The 18,040-nt window shown below is 45.7% G+C and overlaps 1 protein-coding gene across 3 annotated transcripts in view; it reads left to right on the top strand.

Moving 5' to 3' along the window:
- Window positions 1-1,197: 1,197 nt before the first annotated feature.
- HHIPL1 (HHIP like 1) overlaps window positions 1,198-18,040 on the top strand; it is a 32,533-nt gene continuing 15,690 nt past the window's right edge. The window contains exons 1-3 of one of the 3 annotated variants that reach the window (XM_054026788.1): window positions 1,198-1,708; window positions 10,669-11,315; window positions 15,010-15,153. In XM_054026788.1, coding sequence (XP_053882763.1) covers window positions 1,406-1,708; window positions 10,669-11,315; window positions 15,010-15,153 — 1,094 coding nt within the window. In that variant the 5' untranslated portion in view covers window positions 1,198-1,405. Of the gene's footprint in view, window positions 1,761-6,818; window positions 6,857-10,668; window positions 11,316-15,009; window positions 15,154-18,040 lie in introns of those variants that run through there. The other 2 variants (XM_054026790.1, XM_054026789.1) reach the window with 2 other exon arrangements.

The raw sequence follows: 18,040 nt of genomic DNA on the forward strand, positions 1-18,040 counted from the left end.
CTAAGTCACTTTAGGCTTGTCTACACCTGAAACACTACAGCAGCATGTCTGTAGCCAGGGCCGGCTCTGGCTTTTTTGCCGCCCCAGGCAAAAAAGCCTCCCGCTGCCTCCCCCCCCAGTGCGGCAGCGGAGGGTGCCGAGCCCGGCTGTGGGCCCGCTCTTCCTGACCGGCCGGAGCGCCGGGGGGAGGGCGGCGAGCCCGCCGCGGCTCCGCTCTCCCCGGCGGCCAGAGCGGTTCCTGGCCAATGGAAGCTGCAGAGCCAGCGCTCTGGGTGGGGGCAGCACACAGAGCCTCCCTGATTGCCCGTGTCTAGAGTCTGCAGGGACATGCCAGCTGCTTCAGGGCCTACCTTAGCCCCACTGTGCTACCAACTGGACTTTTGGCCTATTAAAATCTCCCAGATTGTTCCGGGAGATTGAGGCCGATTCCGGGAGATTCCATTGCTGTAGTTAATCATAGAATCATAGGCTATCAGGGTTGGAAGGGACCTCAGGAGGTCATTTAGTCCAACCCCCTGCTCAAAGCAGGACCAATCCCCAACTAAATCAGACAGATTTTTGCCCCAGATCCCTAAATGGCCCCCTCAAGGATTGAGCTCACAACCCTCGATTTAGCAGGCCAATGCTCAACCCACTGAGCTCTCCTTTCCCCCCTCTCCCAGAGGCAGTAGCTAGAATTCTTCCATCCACCTAGTGGTGTCTACACTGGGGGTTAAGTTGACCTAAATATGTCTCTTAGGGCTGGACAATACCAAAAAATCAGATTGACCCAACTCTGTGCCACAGGGGTGTGAAAAATCCCCCCAAATCCTCCTAAATTGACTTAGTCCCTGGTGTAGACAGTGTCCGCTAGAGTGAATTCTAATTTCTAGCCATGGCCAATTGTGGAGGTGGAGTTGGGAGAACCCCTCCGGTGGCTGTAGTATCTGAAGTGCCACAGCAGCACCTATGTCACTGTGGGGTTTTATGTGTCGCCAGGGAATGGGGGTGAACTGCTCACAGCCCTGAGCTATGTGGCGCTATCCCCCCCCCGCCGAGCCGCAGCCCAGAATTTCTTTGCCAAAGTTGCTTCTTCCACATGCGCTTCCTTCCCTGCAGCTGCTCTTGGCTCTGCCCAGAGCCGGGGCGGCGCTTCAGCCTGACTCCGGGGCCCCCGGCCCTGGGGAACCGTTAGCAGCAGAGAGCGGGACCGGCCAGTTCTCGCCCCGGCGGCCGGGGACTCGCCTGTGCTGGCCAGCTGGGTTCCGGTGCGGCCAGGCTGCCCCCAGCGCCGAAGGGGTGGGAGCGGCCGGGCGAGGCGCAGCCAAAGGGGCGGCCCGGGCATTGCATAACCCGAGCCCGCCCTGGAGGGGCGTGTGGGCCGGCGGGGGCCAGGCTCTCCGCCGCACAGAGCCCAGCGCCCAGCATGGCACATGGCAAAGCGGCGCCGGGTCCCGGCTGGGCCAGGCCGGGGCAGCGGCCCCCGCTCCTGGCGCTGCTGCTGCTGACCGGGCTAGGCCAGGTGCGCCCGCACCCGCAGTGCCTGGACTTCAAGCCGCCCTTCAGGCCGCCGCAGCCGCTCGACTTCTGCGTGCAGTACTCGGACTTCGGCTGCTGCGACGCGGAGCAGGACCGGGCGCTGATGGAGCGGTACTACAGCATCAGCGGCCGCCTGGACCAGCCTGTCTACGCCGCCTGCGCCAGCCACCTGCAGGACCTGCTCTGCCAGGTGACACTGCAGCCCTGCTACCTCTCTATGCGGGCCTGCTCTGCTCTGCCAGGTGACACTGCACCCCTGCTACCCCTCCCTGCGGGGCCTGCTCTGCTCTGCCAGGTGACACTCCACCCCTGCTACCCCTCCCCTCCCTGCGGGGCCTGCTCTGCTCTGCTCTGCTCTGCCAGGTGACACTGCACCCCTGCTACCCCTCCCCTCCCTGCGGGGCCTGCTTTGCTCTGCTCTGCCAGGTGACATTGCACCCCTGCTACCCCTCCCCTCCCTGCGGGGTCTGCTCTGCTCTGCCAGGTGACACTGCACCTACTACCCCTCCCCTCCCTGCGGGGCCTGCTCTGCTCTGCCAGGTGACACTGCATCCTGCTACCCTCCCCTCCCTGCGGGGCCTGCTTTGCTCTGCTCTGCCAGGTGACGCTGCACCCTGCTACCTTACCCTCCCTGCGGGGCCTGCTCTGCTCTGCCAGGTGACGCTGCACCCTGCTACTCTCCCCTCCCTGCGGGGCCTGCTTTGCTCTGCCAGGTGACGCTGCACCCCTGCTACCTCTCCCCTCCCCTCCCTGCGGGGCCTGCTCTGCCGGGTGACTAGGGTGACTAGATGTCCTGCTTTTATAGAGACAGTCCTGATTTTTGTTTTTTGTTTTTTTCCTTATATAGGCACCTATTATCCCCCACTCCCTTTCCTGACTTTTCACACTTGCTGTCTGGTCACTCAACAGGTGACCCTGCACCCCTGCTACCCTCCCCTCCCTGCAGGGCCTGCTCTACTCTGCCAGGTGACACTGCACCCCTGCTACCCTCCCCTCCCTGCAGGGCCTGCTCTGCTCTGCCAGGTGACACTGCCCCTGCTACCCCTCCCCTCCCTGCGGGGCCTGCTCTGCTCTGCTAGGTGACACTGCCCCTGCTACCCCTCCCCTCCCTGCGGGGCCTGCTCTGCTAGGTTAAACTGCACCCCTGCTACCCTCCCCTCCCTGCGGGGCCTGCTTTGCTCTGCTCTGCCAGGTGACACTGCACCCCTGCTACCCTCCCCTCCCTGCGGGGCCTGCTTTGCTCTGCTCTGCCAGGTGACGCTGCACCCTGCTACCTTACCCTCCCTGCGGGGCCTGCTCTGCTCTGCCAGGTGACGCTGCACCCTGCTACTCTCCCCTCCCTGCGGGGCCTGCTTTGCTCTGCCAGGTGACACTGCACCCCTGCTACCCTCCCCTCCCTGCAGGGCCTGCTCTGCTCTGCCAGGTGACACTGCACCCCTGCTACCCTCCCCTCCCTGCAGGGCCTGCTCTGCTCTGCCAGGTGACACTGCACCCCTGCTACTCCTCCTCTCCCTAGAGGACCTGCTCTGCTAGGTGACACTACACCCCTGCTACCCCTCCCCTCCCTGCGGGGCCTGGTCTGTCAGGTGACTCTGTGCCCCCAACCCTTCCTTCCCTGCAGGGCCTGCTCTGTTCTCCCAGGTGACACTGCACCCCCTGCTACCCCTTCCCTTCCTGCAGGGCCTGCCTTGGCACATGACTCTGCATCCCCAGCTCACTCCTGCTATCTATGCCTCCTTTCCCTGCGGGCCTGTCCTGTCAGGGGACTCTGTATCCCTAGCTCACCCCTGCTACTCTATCCCTCCCCTCCCAAGTGAGAGCAGGGACTCTGCATCCCTCTTTCCCATCCTTCCCCCTCCCTGCAAGGCCTGTTCTGCGAGGTGGGGAACTCTGAGCTCTGACCCCTCTGCTGTAGGCTCTGCTTCCAGGATCTGTTCTGTCAGATGAGGGACTGTAACCTCCCCTGGGGAGTCTGCACCTATTCCCTCCTTCTGCACTTAGGGCTTTGTTAGTTGGGAGCTATACGGATGGGGTCATCAGGTGATCTCTCCACCGAGAAACACTAAAGTGGGGTTGGGGGCTGCTGCCTTTAACCTTTGCAAGGCCCATGTGTAAGGATGGTTTGAAATTTGGAGAGAGTTCCATCCTATCCCTTCCTTGTGGACAGTTACAGTGTCAAAGTCATGGATTCACCGCCAAACCAGGAAATAACTTCGCTCGAATTCTTAGATGGGTAGCTTTGAAAGTGTCTAGCAAAAAATTGCAATCTAGATAACGGGACATCTGTGTAGCAACATATTCAAAATCAACTAATTGGCACACTCAAGCTCAGCCTTTACAATGCAATCTTGTCACATGCCAAACTCTTCTGTAAAGGATAAGGTTGATGACAAAGCAGAAGATTATCGCTTTCAATTATGTACAGTGGCACAATGGGACTTTAAGAAGTGGATGTATGAATATCTTATAAAGTGTAGTGGAGTTTTGTGGGCCCCATTCCCACTTGGGGACCCAGGCTTTGGGTTGGATCTCCAGAAATGGTCACATAGTACACAGTGCCAATCCAGGAAGCAGTGCACAGATGGGCAAAAAATTACTCTTGGAAACCCCGGGCCACTGTGGAACCAGACAGTTCCACTGCAGTGGGTTACAGCAGCCTTAAGGCTGCTCAGATTTAGGCCAGCGGCTAACAGCCCCAAAGGAGCATAACTGTAGCAAGGATCAGTGCAGCGTGAGGGGTGAGGATGTGATCTAGAAGCTGCTATACCAGCTGTATGCCACCGGAAGATCCTCCTACCCAGGGGGATTCTCTTGGGCCATACATGACAGCTGCATAACCAGAAAATGCCATCTATCTGGCACAAAGCAGCTATCCCATCCTCAGAATCTGCCTTGTGTATCTTCAGATACATTACTCGCCCAGGCCAAAACCCATAATTGACTCCATCCGAGGGCTGTGGACTAGATTCTGCTGTTCTGGAGTAACTCTGTTTACACTTACATGGAGCAATGTGGCCGTAGTGGACTGGAGAATCCAATGCTTAGCCTTCTGCAGCAAACTAGGGTATCCTTAGACTTGGCCATGAACAGCAATTCCATTTCATGACAACTTTTGGTTTTGTTCCACATCTGAATGAAAAACCTTTCAAATGTTTTTGTGAAACAGAATTGTGTGGAAACATTGTTCTTGGGTGAAAATCTTAGGTTTTCAATTCAATAGTTCACCTTTTTGATACCTCTGAGCCTGCCTAAACCTGAGTAACCTCTGCTTAAGCCTGATGAGTCATCTCTGAGTTATCTCTGAGCCTGAGGGCATGTCTAGGCTACAAATTAAGTCGTCTTAAGTTAAGTCGACATACAGCCACTGCAGTAATTGCATCTAGTTTAAATGTCCACGCTATGCTCCTATTGGCAGTGCACATCCTCACCAGGAGTGCTTGCAGTGATTTAACCGTCATCGTGGGGCATTGACAGCTGGAGCCTTGCAGCCGCCCGGGCAGCAACAGGCGATGTAAGCAACACAGTATCTACACGGATACTGTGTCAGCCTAAGTACATCAACTTAAACTCTATGCCTCTCACAGACGTGGAGTTATTAAGTCTGTGTAGTGGGCAACTTACGTCAGCGGGCGGGATGTTTTAGTGAAGACACTTACAGAGTTAGGTCAACATAAGCTGCTTTACATCAACCTAACTCTGTAGTGTAGACCAGGCCTATGTTTGCTTAAGCCTGATGAGTCATCCATGAGCCAGAGAGAGTGAAGTCATCAGAGACATCAGGTGTTGTGATTGGCTGAACTCTGGCTCGCCCTATTTACAGATGAGGCCCCATCCAGGTGATCCCAAGGCAGGTATATGGGCTCCAAATGGAAGCAGTCTCTCCAGTCTGATCAACATCACTACCTGGCTGGCAATGCTTCTTTTGCCAATAGTTTCAACAGACTGCCTGGCTCCTGCTCCAGCCGTGCCTGCTTCCATGCTAGCCAGCCCCTTCTCCAGTTGCATCTGCTCCTGCCTCAGCCAGTCACTCTGACAACCCTGAAGCACCGAAGCTATCCCGTTGGAAACTTACTCAAAATCAGTATGTCTCCAGAAAATATTTAGGCTTCAACAAAGCAACGTATTTTGACAAAAAAAAATTATTTGGAAATGTTCTTGACCAGCTGTAGGTATTATCTTACCTACCCAGAAATGGCAGCATTGACAGCTGCCAACAGTGGCAACTCTGGCCACGGAAACATAAATGGACAGATCCACGTTATGTATGCTGGAGTACACCCTCGCTTGCAGTCATTCATTATATACGTAATTTATACCTTTATAGCTGAATGAATAAATCATTCTTTGTGAATTATTCAGCACATTTAGGTCTCCATTTGCTCACCAATCATGATTTCCTCAAATGTATTCCTTATTCAAATTATTTTGACAAATGTCTCTTCCAAGTTTTTATTCTAGTACTGATTGTGAGTATTCTAAATGTGAGGGTTTTTTCCCCCTTAGCTGTGATTTGTTACGTGGTATTATTTCCATTCCCAATACAGACTAGAATCCATCCAATTTGCTTAAAGCTTAAAGTGCTAACTGGAATAAAAACCTAGTAAAAGCCAGTGTGGGCAGATATGAATGCATACGGGGAGCAGATCAGTTGAATAAGGTGCCGTTTTAACATAGCCAGTTTTCAATTTAAACTGGTGGACTTTTTAAAATTTAACTGTTACAGATAAATGACTGCTAATCAAAACTGTTAGTTTTGCACTCTAAATTACCTCTCCCAAAAGCGATGGATTTAAATATACTGGACTTTAAGCCACCTTTGCAGCCTACAGTTTAATCCCCGAGAAATCCTGACGACTGCTTTAACTTGCTTTAATTTAAGCACGTGCCTAACGTTAAGCATGTGAGCAGTCCCATTGTTTTCAGTGGAAGTACTCGTGTTTAAAGTTACACTCAAGCTTGCTGAATTAGGGCCTGAGCCACAAGGAACCTGGCAGTCAACATGCTGTAAGAGTTGCCCCAGCAACATCTCTCTTTTCACTAGATACACCCCCTACATTATGGGCCAGGAATGAGACGCATAAGAGGCCTCATAGTTACTTTATGCCAGGGATCGGTAACCTTCGGCATGCGGCACGGTTTGTTTACCTGCAGCGTCCGCAGGTTCGGCCAATCGCAGCTCCCACTGGCTGTGGTTCGCTGTTCCAGGCCAGTGGGGGCGGTGGGAAGCAGCGCGGGCCGAGAGATGTGCTGGCCACTGCTTCCTGCAGCCCCCATTGGTCTGGAACGGTGAACTGCGGCAAGTGGGAGCTGCGATCGGCCGAACCTGCAGATGCTGCAGGTAAACAAATTGTTCTGGCCCGCCAGTGGATTTCCCTGACGGGCCGCGTGCCAAAGGATGCCGATCCCTGCTTTATGCTGTTCAAAGACTTTCCCTCTCAGGTGAAATTTTCAAGGAGCCAGTTAAGGCTGCTTTAGTGCTGCAAAGCAGCAAGGAAGGGGCTGAGGACAAACTATATAAAGTGAAAATAAGTAACATGTATGAGTACAGCCTGGTGAAAACTTTTGTAAAGAGATGGAGGGCAAAGGCTTTGATTCCCATTAAACTACAACCTCCTAAATAAGTATATAATTTTTAAAAGTAAGAGTATTGTGCTTCCTAGGTTGAAATTGATAAGAAATATCAAAGGTTAAGTAGAAAGTAGAACACTTTTCTAAAAACTTGCATCAGAACTGCCAAACTGATACCACAGGTAAATCATTGCTGGATCTGAGTACCCAACCTGATTCTAACTGTTGCAATTAATGTCAGTCCTTAGGTAAATATTTTTTGTAACTCTGTAAGTTAGCTGCCTAAATAATTGAGGCTTATATAACAAATCCAGCCAGCTACTTAAATTACTGACAGTGTTTCTTTCAATTCTTATCACGGTTTTGGCCTGCCCAGTCTTGTCCACTAGCTTCCATGCGCTCTGTATCAAGCCCTACAAGAGTTCAATTAAAAACATTAATAAAACAGTGTAGCTTGTAATTTGTAGAAGAGAATTTAGATCTGTTGGTCATGTTGTGCCCTGGATTCAGTGCAAAGTCAGTCAACGTTATAACTAAGTGAACACAACAATAAAATAACATTAAGGGTTGAATGCACCACTTGATTCACAAGCAAAGAATTTCAGGATCAGGCGTCATGTATTTCGGATTCAGCATCAGAAGATATCCCAACTTTGAGCATTTTAGTAGTGGAAAATACTACAGAAACATGGTTCAGTGCAGTATTTGGCTGGTCGTTAATCTTTTGTACATCACTTCCAATGGGATGTTACTGTGTGTATATAATGGCACCACAGATATGTTATGACTTGCATATAAGGTTATCAACAATATCTTCTGTTATTAACACTGACTTAAGACTAAGCGTCAAACACAGTAACAAAGGAATTAGGCATTCATGCTTCTATGCCATTTTTATCTCCTGTATTGAAACCAAAATATTGGTGTATGGTACATATGGAGTATAAGATGACTGCTTGGTTTGAGAGATCCTGTTAGAGAACCATATGTACTACAGCATTTAATATGAGTCTGTTTTCTTCTCCATATGCCTGTGGAACTCCATTGATGTCAACGTGAGTTATGCATGTGTGGCCAATATGAATGCTATAACAGCTTTAAGTTGGAATTCTCTTGCTGTTTTGTATTAAGGTTTGACTTTTAAGACCAAATTTTCAGTCATGGCCACAACAAATGCACCAGGAAATATGCCAGCTTATCTGCTATGCCTTGCACACTTTTATATTTGCATAAGTGAATTGATGTGCAGTTACTCAATCTGTGTATGCAGTTTTGGTGTTTTGTTTCATTGAATCTCCTTTTGTTCACATTAATTGCTGTTCATTTGAAGGGCAGTCAGTATAATAACCTTCATTTTGCAATGAATAGGTTGACATAGTAAGAAAACTTATTTTACACACTAACCAGATCTGTTACATAGTCCCTTGCTTTATTATGGGAGATACCAGAACTGTTATAAAAATGAAATATTGTGTGCATTACTATTGTGTATATTTACCAGCTAATTTAAATATAGGTATCTTAGATGTTTTTTTTCTTTTCATCATTGACTAATGACCTAAACTGGTGGTGGTGGTGGTTGTTTTTAATTAAGCCCATTTTGCTTAGGAGAAGTGTGGCCCTAAAATTAAAGCACAAATTTATTCAAGAGAGTTGGTTTCTTTTCCCAGCTATACCACAGACTTGCTTGGTGATATGTGATAAATCATTCATCCTCTCTTTGTCTCAATGTACTTATCTATCACTTGAAAATAAAAATCCTTACCAACTGAGGCTTATTGCATTGTTATAGAGCACTTTAATATCTTTGGCTGGAAGGTGCATTAGAAGTGGAAAGTAATATATTATTACTTGACAAGAAAAAAAACACCTGAAAACCAAGAGAACTGGATGTTTTGGTCAGTTTGTAAGAGACAAGTAGTTTTCTGGATTTAAGTGACTTATGTCAAGAAAATGTGCTTGTGACAGATAACCCTTATATAAATTTGATTCAGTTCTTAGGCAGAGCATCTTCATAAACTGCTGTTTATTTGTGTTGCAGTAGCTACCAAAGGGCCCAGTCTGAATTGGAACCCTTTCATGATAGGCACTGTAAAATCTCATAGCTGGGGCCCTACCAAATTCATGGTCCATTTTGGTCAATTTCACAATCATGGGATTTTTAAAATCATAAGTTTCATGATTTCAGCTATTTAAATGTGAAATTTCACTGTGTTGTAATTGCAAGGGTCCTGACCCAAAAAGGAGTTTGAAGGGGACAAGGTTATTGTATGGGGGTTGCAGTACTGCTACCCTTACTTCTGAACTGTTGCTGGCGGCAGTTCTAACTTCAGAGCTGGGCAGCTGGAGAGCGGCAGCTGCTGGCCAGGAGCCCAGCTCTGAAGGCAGAGCCGCTGCCAGCAGCAGCATAGAAGTAAGGATGGCATGGTATGGTATTGCAACCCTTACTTCTGTGCTGCTGCCTGCAGAGCTGGGCCTTCAGTCAGCAGCTGCCACCCTCCAGCCGCCCAGCTCAGAAGGCAGCAGCGCAGAAGTAAGGGTGGCATGGTATGGTATTGCCATCCTTCCTTCTGCACTGCTGCTGGTGGGACGCTGCCTTCAGAGCTTGGATCCTGGCCAACCGTTGCCGCTTTCTGGCCGCCCAGCTCTGAAAGCCGTGCAGAAGTGAGGATGGTAATACCACAACCCCCCTAAAATAACCTTGCGATCCCCCTGCAACTCCCTTTTGGATCAGGAGCCCCAGTTTGAGAAACGCTGGTCTCCCCTGTGAAATCTGTATAGATTAGGGTAAAAGCACACAAAAGACCAGATTTCATGGGGGGAGACCAGAGTTCACAGACCGTGATGTGTTTTTCATGGCCGTGAATTTGGTAGGGTCCTACTCGTAGCATGAACAGTCTCTACCCTAAGAGTTTACAATCTAGTTTAATGGTCTCAAGGTGCATTTCCACTCGCTAGTTAGGTAGTTGGGTAATCAAATGTAGTTTGTGTTCACAGATCTGTGGCCCTCACTCTATGTTGCTGTCACAGCAGTGCCTTTATCAGTTGAAGAGGAACAGAAGCTATAGAAAGCTATGGTTCAGTTGCTGCTTCTTTCAATGTGGAAATTTTGGGACCTGATTCTTCAGTATTGGTCTAGTTTTATAGTTACACCTGTAACTCCATGATTTCAATGCCGGTGCTCCAGCATTAAGCTGGAGTAAAGCAATGGTGGCTCTCTATCTTTGGATACTAGAGCCTGTAACACAAAACTTCACTTTTCCTCTGTTAGGACATTGGTGTGATGTACATTAAGCATACCCATGAGCCTGGGTCCAGTTTTTATCTGTTGGTACTCAGGCTTGAATACCTGAATCCACATTTGGGAACTCTCATTGAAACCTGGCTCCCACCATCTGTACTTAAGGTTATTACCTCAATTGTTGGGATGAATCATTTTCAGAGGTCTGAGATCTTTACGTATGTAAATATATTTGCACAGTGAGTCACATGCATGTTGTTGTGATAAGGTGAATTTTCTTATTTTGGTGACATTTTTTCAGCCACATTTTGAAGTGACTGAGGTTTCCTCTCTTTCTGTAGGAATGCTCCCCCTATGCTGCTCACTTGTATGATGCTGAGGATCCTTCCACTCCCTTGCGGACAGTGGCAGGACTTTGCCAAGAATACTGTGAGCAGATGTGGCAAAAATGCAGGTCCATGTTTCGCTATCTCTCTAGGGACAAAGAATTATTAGCCCTGGAAAACAATATGGCAAAGTTCTGCCGCTATGTGTCACTTGATGATGTGGACTATTGTTTCCCTCGCCTGCTGGTAAATCAGAATCTTAATCAAAACCTTGGGTTAGTGACTGCTGACTCAGAGGGCTGTCTCCAGTTGTGCCTATTAGAGGTAGCTAATGGTCTGCGGAATCCTGTTGCTATGGTACATGCAAATGATGGAACTCACAGATTTTTCATTGCCGAACAAGTTGGTTTAGTTTGGACCTACCTCCCAGATCGGTCAAGGCTGGAAAAGCCATTTCTGAATATCAGTGAAGCAGTACTTACCTCACCTTGGGAAGGAGACGAGAGAGGTTTTTTAGGTATTGTCTTCCATCCTAAATTCAAATTTAATGGTAAAGTGTATGTCTACTATTCAGTTGAAGTTCATTTTGAAGAGAGAATCCGAATAAGTGAGTTCAGAATTTCTCCTGATGACATGAATACTTTGGACCATAGTTCTGAAAGGTATTGTATACACATTTATCTGTCAAATTTATTTAAGATTTCAAAGAAAATTTCATGCATTTTTAAAGGCCTGCTAACACAATAAACAAGATTAATTTGGCTTAATATTGCTCTTTTGTTCTAATTTTATATGAAGTAAGTCCTAGTCTATTTATACTGTAACTTTAAAGGGGGGAAAGGACATTAATTCATAATTGAGATTTGATTTTAATGTACAAAGGTCAGAAAATTCAAAACCCTTTCCCCAAGAGTAATTGTACCTGCTTCATTTTGCACAGGTATGTATTAAGGTATAAAAGATACATGTTCAATGTGGATGAATTACAGTTGCCCTGGAATAAAACATTTGCATTTCCTAACTGTTGAATATCTAAAGATTTAACTATAATGTTGCATAAAGTTTTTTGCATTTAATTTCCTTGGTTTGACTGCTGTGTAAGAAAGAAAAAGGAGAGAGAAAAACCTTGACCACAAGTATACTTCTGCGCTGTGTGAGTCAAGTTCATCCCTACTGGAATGTCATTGAAGTCAATATAAATGAGGTCAGCGATGTTACACCAAAGATTAATTTGGCCCAGTATGCTTAGCGGAGTGATGGTGCATTCCTACGGTGTGTGCATTCAAATAAATGTGTATCTTTTGGAATTAAATAAATACAGTTGCATTTATTTGAATTTGCCATGCTCTTCCTATAATCACACTGTTATGAGCACATTTTGGGCTCATCAACTCAGCACACTTAAAGTTATTAGAAAATAATATTTTAATTCATCACTCTTAAAGCAGAGGCTCTGAAAACCATCTTACTTGCCACTTCATATGCTCATCTATCATACACTTCCTTTCCTTCCCTCCCCACAGTCTCACACACATTAATATGAAAGGGCTTTCTCCTGTGCTATTGCCCTCATAGACAGCCTCTCTATAGCTCTGTTTTGACTGTGTCTGTTTTGACTATCCATCTCTTTTAAAATGTCCTCCTAAAATCTACCTGTTCTCTCTTCTCAGTTCCTTTCAGTATCTTCTTCAGCTACCCTGAAGTGTTGTATAATTCTGCAGCTATAGTATCTGTTGTTATTTATTACTCTTATAGGCACAAAATTCAGAGAAAGGATGGTTCAGGGGTACTAGTTTAGGGCTTGGGAGAGCTCAGGTCCCTGCTCTCCACCGACTTCCTGTGTGACCTTGGACAAATCACTTAGCCGCTCTGTGCCTCAGTTTCCCATCTGTAAAATGGGAATTAATACCACATTTCTATCTCACAGGGTGTTATGAGCATAAATTAATTAAATATTATGAGGTCCCCAGATACCATGGTAATGGGGGACCCTATAAATACCTTAGCTAGATAGAAATGTGTAATAATTATGCAACATCCTGAGATACATTTGTATGAGACACTATATAAGATAATTCTAATTACTATATATGCCAAACCAAAATATGCACAGTAAATTATGAAATGTGTGAAGTGCATAGAGTATTATTTAAAAAGAATACATTTTGCATGTAATAATCTTATGCATTTTAAAAGTTTGCATTACAGTGAATTGGAGCATCCTATTCTTCTAAAACAAGGCATCCCTGAAGACAGTGTAAGGTTTTGGTTTCATAAATGTTGATGTTTCATTGCTTAATATACGGAATTAAGGCACAGGCCAAACATATTAACTGCACTATTTTTAAGCATAACTATATTTTTCTTATTAAAAATATTTTACAGATTCTGAGTTAACTAATCTGATTCTGCTGTTGCTCTCCACCTACAGTGCAAAGATAATTGAAGTTTTGCATGTAGGACAAAGCAGGACTGATTTATGAAGTTTATAATCTGGGGTAGGACCATAAAATTACAATTTTATGAGAGCACTGAATATTATTAATTTTAATATCTTTATGCTAGCACGCACAATGTGTTAGGTACTTTCCAAACACTCAAGAATGAGGATCCTTGCTCCAAAGAAGTCACAATCTAGTGACAGACAGAGGCTAGGGGAAGAGGAACGACAGTTTATGTATGTCAGCTTAGTTCCCTTTAGGCAGAATGGCAGAAGTGAGTCTTTAAAAGGAATTTAGATGTGGACAAGAGAAGAGCCTTGAGAAATGAATCAGCGGCCTAAACCTGCAAACGTTTACTTTCATGCTGTGCTGTTGAATGAAGACCCATCAGGCTCTAAGTTTGTAACCTCTTCCATAACTACTACAATGTTCATTACAAAAATAGATTCATGCTGCAACCTGAAAAAAGCAAACCCTGGTCCTGCTGTCCTTACTTTGGCAAGGCTTCCATTGACTTCACTGTGAATATTGTCCAGAGATGGATAGTCAGGCCTGTAACCCTGCATGGGGTTCCATTAGCATTAAGAGTGAGAATGTATATATTCTGTTTGCCTTCAGGTTTATTAATAACTCAGTTTGTCTTGCTGCACTGAAAAATCCCTTTGCTTTGGGAGCAGCTGAACAGAAAGCAGGTTTCTATTGCTTACAGTATCCTTCACTTTTACACATGGGTAGTGTTTTCATCTGCTGTTGAACAGCTACTCCATTCTAGAGGTGATGAAGTTTAGTGGTGGATGAATTGATCCTTACGAGGCTAGTTTATCTGTTTACAGTGCGCTTTAGGATCTTTCAGAAGGAGAGGGAACAACATTAATGCAACGTATTGCAATTTGTTGTTATCTGATCAATTATTTTTACAGATATTAGAGACTGTCAACTTGAAATATAGTTTTTTTTTAAATAAGAAAGTAAAATACATTTCAAGTGTTACACTTGCCCCGAATCACACTGCGAGAATGTGTATTTTTTTATCATGTTTTCTTATATTGAATTGTTTGCTATACTTAGTGATGCCAAATGCACGAAGTAAACAAGCTGAAAACAGATTTCTTTCCTCAAATTTCTTTCAGTTAACAAAAATGTTAGGTGTTGTTTTGAACAATAATCAGAATACTTGTGTTGACAAAGTGTGAATATGTTAAGGATGTCCCTTTAAAAATCATTTAAGTTTGTGGTTCAGTAATTTACAGATTCCAGGAGCAAGTGAAATATGCATCTGTAATTCTCCTTAATCATTTGTGCCTCAAGCCTTGAGTTTTATTGTTGTTATTATTTAATATTTGTAAAGAAGTAGCTCTGAACGCTCCAGTCAGAATTGTAGCCACATTGTGCCGAGCGCTGTGCAAATGCAGAAGTAGACCTCGGTCCTACACCTTATAGCTTACAGTCTGATTGGAAACGAGAAGCAACAAACAAAAGGCATGAAGAGGGGGAGGACAGGGGTAACAAAAAAAAAATAAGGTCACATGGTTACACAGGTTCCTTACTGTACAATGTGATGGTTCCATATAATTCAAAATGTGAATTTATCTAAAATAATAAAATCAACTGTCTGCCCTGTTGCACCATTTGGGATTCCAGATGACTAGTGCACAATACTATATTGCTCAAAAAATAGTGTTTCTGAAATCAAAAGCTGGCCCACTGTGTGCAGCATGTAAAAGAAACATCTCTGATTTCTCTAGAGCGAGGACAAAGCAAAATTCTATAACCAGGGTCTGGAGGAAGATTTGTGTTTTTCCTGGTCTGCATACAGTTTCATGTCTCAAATGCTGAACTTAGGCTATTGTGCTACTGTGCCTTTTGATTATAACTTACCCAATATTGATAATGCTTCATTCCTGTTTATGATCAGGATAATTCTGGAGGTAGAAGAGCCAGCTTCCAATCACAATGGAGGAGAGCTACTCTTTGGATATGATGGTTATCTTTACATATTTACTGGGGATGGAGGCATGGCTGGCGATCCTTTTGGGACGTTTGGAAATGCTCAAAACAAGTATGAGCCTCTAAGTCTGTGTGTAACTTTGTGTGTTGGGGGCGGGGAGGGGGAAAGTAAAAGAGATAAGCCACGGGGAGAGGAACTGTATTTTTCTAGGTTTCAAAGTAGCAGCCGTGTTAGTCTGTATCTGCAAAAAGAACAGGAGTCCTTGTGGCACCTTAGAGACTAACAAATGTATTTGAGCATAAGCTTTCGTGGGCTACAGCTCACTTCATCGGATGCATATAGTGGAAATTACAGTAGGAAGATATATATATATATACACACACACACACACAGAGAACATGAAACAATGGGTATTACCATACACACTATAAGGAGAGTGATCAGTGAAGGTGAGCTTTTATCAGCAGGAGAGAAAAAGAACTGTTTGTAGTGGTAATGAAAATGTCCCATTTCTGGCAATTGACAAGGAGATAGACTCATAGACTTTAAGGTCAGAAGGGACCATTATGATCATCTGGTCTGACCCCCTGCATGCTGCAGGCCACAAAACCGTCCCTACCCTTCCCTTGACTCTGCTGATGAAGTCCCCAAATCCTGTGTCTTGTTGACTTCAATTGGCAGAGAACCCTCCTGCTAGCGATCCCTGCCCCATGCTGAGGAGGAAGGCGAAAAACCTCCAGGGCCTCAGCCAATCTACCCTGGAGGAAAATTCCTTCCCGACCCCAAATATGGCGATCAGTAAGACCCCGAGCATGTAGGCAAGAGTCTCCAGCCTGACCCTTGTTAGCCATTATACTATTTACCTGCTATTGCTCGGTATTCCTCAGCTAATATGTTTTACCATTAAACCATTCCCTCCATAAACTTATCTAATTTAATCTTAAAACCAGACAGGTCCCTCGCCCCCACCGTTTCCCTCGGAAGGCCGTTCCAATATTTCACCCCTCTGGATATGAGGAACTGTAGTGGGAGGGGGGAAATGAGCAGGGGTATTCTGTCTGCTACCCAAGATCCATAAACCTGGAAATCCTGGATGCCCCATCATCTCAGGCTTTGGCACCCTGACAGCAGGATTGTCTGGCTATGTAGACTCCCTCCTCAGGCCCTACGCTACCAGCACTCCTAGCTATCTTCGAGACACCACTGACTTCCTGAGGAAACTACAATCCATTAGTGATCTTCCTGAAAACACCATCCTAGCCACTATGGATGTAGAAGCCCTCTACACCAATATTCCACACAAAGATGGACTACAAGCCGTCAGGAACAGTATCCCCGATAATGTCACGGCAAACCTGGTGGCTGAACTTTGTAACTTTGTCCTCACCCATAACTATTTCACATTTGGGGACAATGTGTACTTTCAAATCAGTGGCACTGCTATGGGTACCTGCATGGCCCCACAGTATGCCAACATTTTTATGGCTGACTTAGAACAACACTTCCTCAGCTCTCGTCCCCTAACGCCCCTACTCTACTTGTGCTACAGTGATGACATCTTCATCATCTGGATCCCATGGAAAAGAAGCCCTTGAGGAATTCCATCATGATTTCAACAATTTCCACCCCACCATCAACCTCAGCCTGGACCAGTCCACACAAGAGATCCACTTCCTGGACACTACAGTACTAATAAACGATGGCCACATAAACACCACCCTATACTGGAAACCTACTGACCGCTATACTTACCTACATGCCTCCAGCTTTCATCCAGACCACACCACTCGATCCATTGTCTACACTGCAGCCAAGCTCTACGATATAATCGCATTTGCTCCAACCCCTCAGACAGAGACAAACACCTACAAGATCTCTATTAAGCATTCTTACAACTACATTACCCACCTGCTGAAGTGAAAAAACAGATTGACAGAGCCAAAAGAGTACCCAGAAGGCACCTACTACAGGACAGGCCCAACAAAGAAAGTAACAGAATGCCACTAGCCATCATCTTCAGCCCCCAACTAAAACCCCTCCAGCGCATCATCAAGGATCTACAACCTATCCTGAAGAACAATCCATCACTCTCACAGATCTTGAGAGACAGGCCAGTCCTTGCTTACAGACAGCCCCCAAACCTGAAGCAAATACTCACCAGCAACCACACACCACACAACAAAAACACTAACCCAGGAACCTATCCTTGCAACAAAGCCCGTTGCCAACTCTGTCCACATATCTATTCAGGAGATATCATCATAGGACCTAATCACATCAGCCACACTATCAGAGGCTCGTTCACCTGCACATCTACCAATGTGATATATGCCATCGTGTGCCAGCAATGCCCCTTTGCCAAGTACATTGGCCAAACCAGACGGTCTCTACGCAAAAGAATAAATGGATACAAATCAGACGTCAAGAATTACAACATTCAAAAACTAGTTGCAGAACACTTCAGTCTCCCTGGCCAATCAATTACAGACCTAAAAGTCACAATATTACAACAAAAAAACTTCAAAAACAGACTCCAACGAGAGACTGCTGAATTGGAATTAATTTGCAAATTGGACACCATTAAATTAGGCTTGAATAAAGACGGAGTGGATGGGCCATTACACAAAGTAAAACTATTTCCCCATGCTTATTCCCCCTCCCCCCTACAGTTCCTCATATCTCCTTGTCAATTGCCGGAAATGGGCCATTTTCATTACCACTACAAACAGTTCTTTTTCTCTCCTGCTGATAAAAGCTCACCTTCACTGATCACTCTCCTTATAGTGTGTATAGTAACACCCATTGTTTCATGTTCTCTGTGTGTGTGTGTGTGTGTGTGTGTGTATATATATATATATATATATATATCTTCCTACTGTATTTTCCACTATATGCATCTGATGAAGTGGACTGTAGCCCACGAAAGCTTATGCGCAAATAAATTTGTTAGTTTCTAAGGTGCCACAAGTACTCCTGTTCTTTTTGTATTTTTCTAGTT

This window comes from Malaclemys terrapin, chromosome 4 (genome assembly GCF_027887155.1).
Source record: "Malaclemys terrapin pileata isolate rMalTer1 chromosome 4, rMalTer1.hap1, whole genome shotgun sequence".
In the NCBI taxonomy this organism is placed as follows: domain Eukaryota; kingdom Metazoa; phylum Chordata; order Testudines; family Emydidae; genus Malaclemys; species Malaclemys terrapin.